Below are 9,536 nucleotides of genomic sequence, written 5' to 3'. Positions count from 1 at the left end.
GTGCATTGCCGGCAGGGGGCAGCTCCAACCGGCACTTAACGCCGGCTCCCTTCGCTCCTCGTACGTTCATTCGGAAAACATCGTACTCGTCGCGACTTCAAACAACCCTTCATTCTCACCCCGCGGCCTTTACGCAGCCACCGGGGTTTACTGACCATAGACAACGTCTGCTCCGTTTCGCCAACTACGCGCGACCTATCGATTAGACGGAAATAAAAAACAACGGGGAGCCGAAATGAATAACCGACGATGAACGAAACTGCGGTACGAAAGGACGAGCGCGCGTTGTGCGTAAATGATTCGGAGTTGCAGCCGGCGATGGTTTACAATGAACTATAAATCTCGGACACTTCGTATTTCGTACAAGGTAGTTTTGTATACATAGATTTTCATGAGTTCGACAACCCCCACGAGCCGAAGGGTTGCTTACTTGTCTTCAGAGGTTATTCTCTGGACTCGGCTAAGTTTTCGACGGATAAATTATCCGCGTCATTCGTTCGACGTGGCACTATTTCGAATATTCAATTTGAATTCTGAGTCTGCAAGTTCCACGATGATTCGAAAATTAGATAAATTCAATGGTTTAGTAAATTGCTTGATACGGGAATACTTACGTCATTATCGTACCTAACGATGTAAGATTTATTGTAATTCATTCCGGAAGAAAATTGTACGTATCGTTACTGCTGTTCATCGATGTATTATTGGAATATTTGAATAAACCACACCGATTTTATTTTATTTACGACATTTTTACTCTTCAATTAATATAAATAATCTCGATCCGTTCCATTGATATTAGAATATTACGACAGAGTCAAGCTGAAAGATATAATATACCGTATGCTGTAGAAGTTTAGATCTTCTATGAGAGAAGCAGCGTGGACGGATGATGTTGACTATACTAGTAAAACGTAGACAACAAATACACGACTTGAATTTTAATTAGGATATATTCTTTGTTGCAACTGTATCATTGACGGACGTGAAAATCATTTTAAGCGTCCCCTCTTCGTGGTATCACCATTCTTATACCGTGCTTTTCTCTGCTCGGGGAAATCCAACGCTGCAACGGGGGATTCACGGTTCATGAGAAAAAAGAGTTTAGGTAATACCAATTATTTCAGCCCGAGATTTAACACCATCTGGTGGTGTTCGATAGTCGCGTGTACTACACTCCGATATCCAAATAAACGCCACGCTTCTCAAGTTCGACCGTCGACTACCGAGGAAAGAAATGCCAGAGCCATCTGGCAGATGCTGCTCCGAGCAGTCTTCCTCATCCTCAATATCTGTAGATATCTTTCAATTTCTTCGTTTTATCAAGAGCGATACGCAGCTTTCACAATCTTCTCTTCTACTTGGATCCCGAAGGGTGAAGACTATCGCTTAAACTGTATACTGGTTTTAGAGAAATTTTGTATTTTCTTACAACGCTTAAATACCTTTGTCATATATTATCTTATAATAAATTCAACTCACTCCCGTAACAATGTGTCTGTAATGTATTATAATATGCAGGGGAAAGTAGTGTACCACGTACGTAGAATAAGGCGTTCGTCTTTATACTTTTGAGAAATTAATCTTTCGATATTTATTAAACATTTTTGACAGGGAGAAAATTTCTAAACAGCGTTACCGACGTAAACTCAATTCACACCACTTTCCCTTGACCCTTTAAAATTACTTCTTAAACTTGACATATATATATATATATTTTTTTTCTTCATATAACTCCATTACATTGTTTTATTTTTGCTTTCTGCTTAATTTTACCTCATATTGTACATTTTCAAAGGCTGCGAAAGTATAGCCTGAGAAGATTAGTGCGTACAGTGTAACACGGGAAGTACATATTTCCTAAGAGGTTCCTTAGTCTTTGGCTTCCTTGGATATTTTTTACCAATCCTGATAGATTATAACAATTTGATTCAATCTGCTTCACACCATATCATAGATTGTCGTCAGGGAATTGTTCATCCTGTATGTCTTAATCTATGTATAGTGAAATAAACATAACAGAAATTTGTACATGCGTTTCATTTTTTCAATTCTGAAAATCAATCATAAATAATATATGCCACCTACACATACATAATAATACGCACAGAGTAGTGTGACATTTGATATTTTATCTCGAATCCGATCTGATCACAGGAATCAGCACACGGCCAACACAAGTCACTAGTATACATAATTATTAAAGAAACTCATTTTATTGCTGTAACAACATGACGGATCTCGCAGCAAACATTTTTCTTCCAATGTGAAACTTACAGGTAATGCTGCATTTCAATGTGACAATTACAATTTACGACGAACATTCATTTTTAGTTTTATTTATCACTATCAATCAACTACCCTATCACTCAGTCATGCTAGTTAAAAATTAAATACCGGGCCGGTAAATAAAAAATTCACCACTACTCTAACGCGCCTGAAATGTACGTGTACAAATATTTGTGCTTATATCATGTGTGTGCTTTATGCATTTCTTATAGTAAAAATCATAGTAGAGACAGTAGATGCAGGTAACGTCACGGACTAGATAACAGTAGTACGCTAAACTATATTTATACATCTATAACATTATATGAGGTTACTTAAGACGTACGCGCATTCTGAAATAAAATATGGTACATTTTCAAATATTTGTGAATAATATAATTTTTTCGATCGAATCTACGTCCGTACGCGTATGGGCAACACAATGAATGATCCGCCTCATTCCTTGTATTCTACATATTATTTAGGGAATGGCGTTCGCGTATCACATGAATATTAATCGAGACTAATGGATGTGCGTGGAGTTTGCACAGGTTAAAATAATATACAGTTTTTGCCATTATCGAGATAAATATTGTTGTTAATATTATTATTATCGTTTTAATAATAATTATTATTATTTGTATTATTATCTGTGTAACTGTAATTGGTTATTATATATTCTTATTGTTAACATACGTTTTTCAAGTTTTAAAATAGCTGTATCGCCGTATCACAGAAGAGAAGACGTTTAATAAAGACGTGTACAATCACGTGTCTCATAATATAATAATAATACTATAAAGATTAAAGGTACGTACGAAATTTGCATGCAGATATTCAACACACAAATGAAATTCTGTCATATAATTATTTTTCAGCACTATGTATAAATTTATATATTATGTTTTATTTATACCGTATATTTTTATATATTATATATTTATATATCATCATGCTTGAAGCTAATGCCCCAATGTGGGCTCAGTGGAATTGAGGCATTGGCGATTCAATCGTTCGTAAAAATCCTAATTTCTGTTGTGTTTTTTGTTTGTTTCTTTTTTTTTCTTGGTTTTCTGTCAATTAAAGAAAAATTAATTTCAATCCAATTCTTCAACGTTTTGTATAACAATGTTACTTGTTTATTCCCATGCCCGGTAAGCAGGGCACGTGACCGGGCGTCGGACTGCTGCTGCACGATCTGCTCAAAGCTCTGCTAGAGTCGACCGTAAGAAAGTTGGCATCCCCAGAGGGTGGTGCGGGTACTAAATCCGGCTCCGCAGGACTCGGGCATCGCCTCTCGCAGGTGGCAACCGTTGTTCCCGAGAGGGTGCTCAGAGGAATCTTGTAGATCCTCATCGGCTTGGCTTCGGGTGAGGCTGAAAGAGGGGCTGTAAAAAGATCGGGTTGGCTGCGGAGTCAAAAACGAATAGCTGTAGAATTAAACCGTCGGATGAGCAACGACGAATTGACATTTTAGTTAATACGCCGGTAAAAGAAATGAGCTCAATTTATCGGTCGGCAAATCGATAACGTTTCAGAGGCATGCATCTCGTTACTTATAAAAGAAGAACCGAAGCAAAAAATAGGATGCGAAAGGTCCTCAGCGCGGTTTCAAGCCCGCGAAGCGACCCCGCGGTAATTAAAATAATTGCGAACACCTGCTCCCGCCCTCTCATTGTTCCCGTAACCTACCGGAATGGGGTGATGCTGGGGGGCTGTTGTTCTTGTCGTCTTTATCCGTCTTTCCATCAAAGTGGATCCTCTCGGTGCGGGTTGAGAAGAATTCCGGGGCCGTGGTCGCGAAGAATATGTCATTCTTCGAGGATATTAAATTCAAGTTCGGCATCACCATTGTGTGTACAAGATTTCCATTTATAATCAATCTGATCTCCATCGTGTCCGATGTGAAAGCGATTACGTATGGAAATGCACATACTGTGGATAATAATGAAATCACAATCAGTATTAACGGAATTCACCGATGACATTGTTTGAAATTTCCACACGTACCAACCGCCGTCGGTACGGAATTCCAATGAAAATCGAACGCCGTCGAAGCCATGCTTTCGTCCATGAGCTTTTGGAAATGGCACGTATCTGAAAATTGAACAATTATACCGAGAAATACCTGCAGTAACGTGTCTCGCGAACCAACTCGCTTCGATTTGCGATAATACTGACTATTGTAGCACAGAAGCAGTTCCGGCTCCTCGTCTTCTCGAAGGTCCAGAGCAGCGACGAGATGGGGCTTGTTGCTCGTTTCCACGGATAGTATTCTCGATGCACCCTCCGCCGAGATGAGCTCGAAATTATGTCGCAGAGCGCAGCAGAGTGCCCAATCACCGCATCCCGTCGCCCCCTCAACGATGGTCACGAAGCTCGGCACTTCGCTAGCCGTCAATTCCTTGACGAAGACGAAACCGTCGACGGTGTCGGTGTCGGATGCCGGGCACCAAGCGGTCCAAGCAGCGCTGTGTTTCCACTGCATAACGACCAGTCGACGCCCTATGGCAGCGCACTGCGGAAAATCGGAAGTAGATGAAAATTAAGGTCGTCGACAGGATCGAACGGTTTCGATCAGCTTGAGCCTCGAAAATTATTCTCAAACTGCTTCTGCTCAGCCGAGGGACTGATTTACGACATTTTTCAAAGCTTGATAAAGGTGGTAGAGCGGATCTCCCGCGCATCCGTTTTAAGCACCAAACTCAAGCTTTCGCGAGATGAGTTGCTTATCTCAAGGTAGAGGAAATTGAGAGTAAGATTACACGGGGGCTGAACAGGGTCTCGAGTTGCTACGGACTCACCATTCGCAGATGCGAGCCACCCGGTCGAGTAAGGGAGTATATGTGGCAGCCTCTGGTGCGCTCCAGTTTTCTCTCCTTGGAGTGTGATCTCGTCTTGGGCAATGTGTCTCCTCCAGCCTCCGCATCGAACTCGCTCAGACGAAACACGTGGATTTTGCTGTCTCTCCCGCGGTCGCCGGCTCTGATTAGCAGGATCCCGTGTTGTTCCACCACGTCTAATTGTCTTATCTGGACGGACTTGTCGAATATAAGTCTGTGCGAAAGACCGTCTGAAAGCAGATTATAGCACTGCTTCAATTCCGACCTCGGCGCTTCACACGCAAATTTACGCTTGAGTAAATTTGAGCCTTCATTCGGTGGGCACGGATTTAAACTGATGATGATTATAGCGAATTACACTTTGCTGCGCCCACTTGGTATTGATTAGGGTCTTGCAAAGCGAGCGGATATTGCTTCGTCGGAATCAGCGAAAAGAATAAATCCATGACCCTTATTAGCGTGACCTTCGGGAATTTAATCGAATTCCGAAAATCGTCGGAGGATAGCATTTCCAAAAAATATCAATGCGCGTAATAGTAATAGTTTAAATGCAGAATGATAATAAAAACATCGTAAGTTATTACAACCGAGCTTCACCTCGTTGTCAATTTCTTCGACGATAGATTCATAACTCGGATCGATCATAAGACTTTGGCAAAGCCATTCATTCGAGTGAATCAGGACACCGCGGGCTATGAACAGCAAGTATTGACCGTCACCCCATCTGAGGCTCTGTTCTTGTTCTCATGACCGAAGCTTCCGCTAAACTTGTACCAAGTTACATAGATTGCGAAACTACTCTACAGGCATGCATGATTGGAAGTTAACTCAGTCCCTGAAGTAATTCCGCGTATAAAATAAATATTAATAATGAAAGATCCGTGTAAGACTGATCTGCATAAAGTAATTCCGACACAATCTCGCCTGATACTGATTGACGGAAATCTGTTGTTTTGTTTTCAGAGAAGTGTAACAACGCGTGACTAACGCTGCTTCCCAAGATTTTTAATGAAGAAAACTTTTCAGTGAACCATGGAAGTCGTACACGATCACTTTCATAATGAAATCAGATCAAGTAGAAAATTGTTGGTCCAAGTTACGAAAACTTTTTTACGAAGCTCCAGACCGAGCTTATCAGATTCCCAAAGATCTTCTTACCGGATTGTGATATTCAGGATTTTCTTCATTACGATCAGGGTAAGGAATAAAATTCAAATTTCCGTAGGTAACCGAGGATCACATAATTGACTGGATGACTTTTCAGCAAAACTCGAGACCGCTGTGAACTTGAAAAATAATGAGAATAAAGAATTTCTCTATCATCGCCAAGGTTAGAACTTCGATTACGCAGGCGCTGTCGCCAAGTGCGTATGCCGTAGGCTGTTTCCCAGGGTTTGCTCATTACATGGTTCATTTCGATGAACGATTCAGTTACACGGGGAAGTTATGAACTATGAAACTTCATTTACAACTAGCTTTGAAACCTTCGCTCGCTAAAGCTCGCTCGGGGTCGGATGCCTAGCGTAACTGGTTCTTGTGCTCGTGCACTCGCTCACTTGTTGTCAGTGTTTTACCAGATGACATAGTTGTAGGGGAGACTGGGGCACGATGACTCCCCAAAAAATTCTGGTATTTGCTTCACAGTATACAGAATGAACACTGTCTTTGTGCATGTGACGCAAACCGAATCTGCCCGTAAGATTTTTTTTATATAATGCTACAAATCACGTTTACGTATGGATGTAAGTATAACGCATTGTGATTTTATGACAGTAAATTTTGTCAAAAAATACCACAGAACAATCAGCTAAGTGCTGACAGATTTAAAACACTACGCACAGCAATTTTAGCTCTAAATGAACGACGTTATTGTCGTGTATTCCTATGTATACTATGCCAACTACTCACCAATCGCAATTTCTTGATCTCGGTCGTTCGGTTTTTTTCGGATTTAAAATGTGATCTGAAGCATGTATATTGGTTTGACAGTACAAAACATGACGTTTTCAATAATCAAACTTGTAAACTTGAAAATTAGTCCTGAAAGTCAAAAGTCACCACGTCAAGGACCTGGACAGCCAAAACCACGGAGCGCTTGTCCTGGAGGTCGAGATCCACCAGGTTAAGGATCTGGACAGCCGAAACCACGGAGCGCTTGTCCTGGGGATCGAGGTCCACCAGGTGGAGGACCTCGATAGCCAAATCTACGGAAAATTAGTCCTGAAGGTCGAAAGTCACCAGTTCAAGGATCTGGAAGGCCAGAATTACGCAGCGCTTGTCCTGGAAGTCGAGTTTCACCAGGTAGCGGACCTGGAGCGTAAAAACTACGGAGCGCTTGTCCTGAAACTCGAGTTGCCCCAGGAAGCGGCCTGAAGCGCAGGATCCAGGAGGTAGAGAACCCGTTACTCGAAATCTGCGGAGCGCGATTCTCAACCGTCCGCTCTACTGCGCGGTTCGTTCCAGACTGAGAAATTCGGCTAACTGACTTTCGTCGTGACGATCACTATAGATCGATGACGTCAAGAGAAAAAAAAATTTGGGTGACGTCACTTTCTGAACATCCGAACATCCGAACATCCAAACTTAGGTTTCGAAGTTTAATACTATTTACAATTTACAATGAGAACGAGGTAAGCTACCACGCGTGATTATAAGTCAGTGGAGCTGCTAGTGGTGAGCGCTCGTGTATTTTCTTAACGAGAACTTAGTAGCAAGTCGTTAATTGTCCTGATTAATTATTATTAAACATGCCATATGGTGGTGGGTGAGGTCCGTCGAGTACAGCGCGAGAACAGCTCATAGTTAGTTCCAGTTCCAGAAACACGTGTGACTACTCGGTCGGAAGTAAACTGCTTACTCGCTTACCTTCTATGAGAAACGTCCCGAATTCGGTTGACAGAACCATTCGGTTCTTCTGCGACCATGAATCTCCGCAGATGATATCCTGCGGAAAATCCGGGTACACGCAAAGGGGTTCCCAAGGACTCGGCTTGAAGGGACCAGCCGTGGCCATTGACGTTGGTGCGAGGCCTCTGACTATGGCTTCGAGTTTGTAAGCCTGTCCTACGCGAACCATTTCGACGGCACGTGTCTCTTCACGCCGTCGTCCCGGCGCCTCGACGACGTCGGAAAGGGCGCGTCGGTTCAGCATATTCTGAAACAATTGGGAATGGGTAAAGACAAATTGAAGGGGACGGATCATCGTTTTTTCGACGAATGATGACGAACGATGAGAACAAAAATCACCGCGTGGCCTACTTACGCTGCCCTTGGTGTCCTGCACGTGTTCCTGGTAGAGGTCCCTGATTAACATGTCCAGAGTCCTTTCTCTCTTTTGAGAGAACGTGGGAGTGTTGAACGTCGCCTTTTCCCCGTTGATAAGCTTCACCAAGAGGAACTCCCTGAAGGTGTGCGGGTCGTTGAAGACTGGAGGGCAGGGTAAACTAGGTCCAAAAAGAGGTACGCATTCGTCGCAGTAAACCGCGACTCTCCATCCGCTGCTGTCGCTGCTCACTATTGCGAATACGTCTGAAAATTGAAGAGTTTCTTTCACGGTAAAATTATCACCGTAGCTACCGATCTGCTTTCGTACAGTGTAAAAGGTTTTTATATCAACACTGCACTCAACCGATTCGTACGTATATCTGTATTTCTACGCGAAACTTACGGGTGAACTGGCTTTTGATGCAGTTTGGATTAAACGAGTCAAGTGCGGTTGGATCATCGGTAAAAATAACGTTGACTATGTCATTTCCGATGTGCCGTTTACGTTCGAGTTGTTGAGGATTGTCCTTGGAGTGCGGGAGCATGGTGCTTACGTGAAACATGACTTCATGTCCCGCATAGACAGTGTACACACTTTCCTTGCCCGTCATGTCACCTGGCGGCATATACAAGAGTGAGATCACTCGTTTTTCATTAATCGCATTTCATTCCATATCACGTAATATTCGTGAGGAAATTCGAAGCTCAAATTTCGCTTCTCGTTTAAGGTACAATTACGCCTACGGGATATTTGACGGAAGGATGATCGAGTTCACTGTGGTATAGCTTACTGAAACAATAGTTTAGCAGGGTGACTTTAGAAATATTGAAAAGTACACAGGGAATCGATAAGATATGAACTAAAGACAAGTCAAAGAAAATTTATTCGACGATTGACTCAGAAAAAAGATAATGGCGAACACTTTTTCCTTTCATAACTTTTTTCACCTGACTGTCCACATTGGCGCGCATCTTCTTCAAATACCGATCATAAAAAAGTTCGAGTGAAAAAGTTTCGAAACAAAAGACCGGGCAACGCGATGTAGGCAAATTCCTCACACCCTCGTGCGCACACCCTTCTTTTCACCGAACACGATGGCATCGATTGCGTATCGTTCCTTACGTATCACAGATATTATAATAATTCAGTAAAGTGAGCTA

The 9,536-nt window shown here is 42.3% G+C and overlaps 1 protein-coding gene across 19 annotated transcripts in view; it reads right to left on the bottom strand.

Annotated features, from left to right (window-relative positions):
- Window positions 1-1,562: 1,562 nt before the first annotated feature.
- Window positions 1,563-9,536, bottom strand: part of LOC124215650 (GTPase-activating Rap/Ran-GAP domain-like protein 3) — a 63,140-nt gene continuing 55,166 nt past the window's right edge. For 15 of the 19 annotated variants that reach the window (XM_046619289.2, XM_069134865.1, XM_046619286.2 and 12 more), the window contains 8 exons: window positions 8,779-8,991; window positions 8,374-8,639; window positions 7,977-8,265; window positions 5,073-5,341; window positions 4,450-4,786; window positions 4,279-4,365; window positions 3,961-4,203; window positions 1,563-3,656 (listed from right to left, as the gene is read on the bottom strand). In XM_046619289.2, the coding sequence (XP_046475245.1) occupies window positions 3,400-3,656; window positions 3,961-4,203; window positions 4,279-4,365; window positions 4,450-4,786; window positions 5,073-5,341; window positions 7,977-8,265; window positions 8,374-8,639; window positions 8,779-8,991 (1,961 nt within the window). In that variant the 3' untranslated portion in view covers window positions 1,563-3,399. Of the gene's footprint in view, window positions 3,677-3,960; window positions 4,204-4,278; window positions 4,366-4,449; window positions 4,787-5,072; window positions 5,342-7,976; window positions 8,266-8,373; window positions 8,640-8,778; window positions 8,992-9,536 lie in introns of all 19 variants that reach the window. The other 4 variants (XM_046619287.2, XM_046619282.2, XM_046619285.2 and 1 more) reach the window with 2 other exon arrangements.

The sequence above is a fragment of the Neodiprion pinetum genome, chromosome 3, assembly GCF_021155775.2.
Source record: "Neodiprion pinetum isolate iyNeoPine1 chromosome 3, iyNeoPine1.2, whole genome shotgun sequence".
NCBI lineage: Eukaryota > Metazoa > Arthropoda > Insecta > Hymenoptera > Diprionidae > Neodiprion > Neodiprion pinetum.
This window is presented reverse-complemented; position numbering and strand designations above follow the sequence as displayed.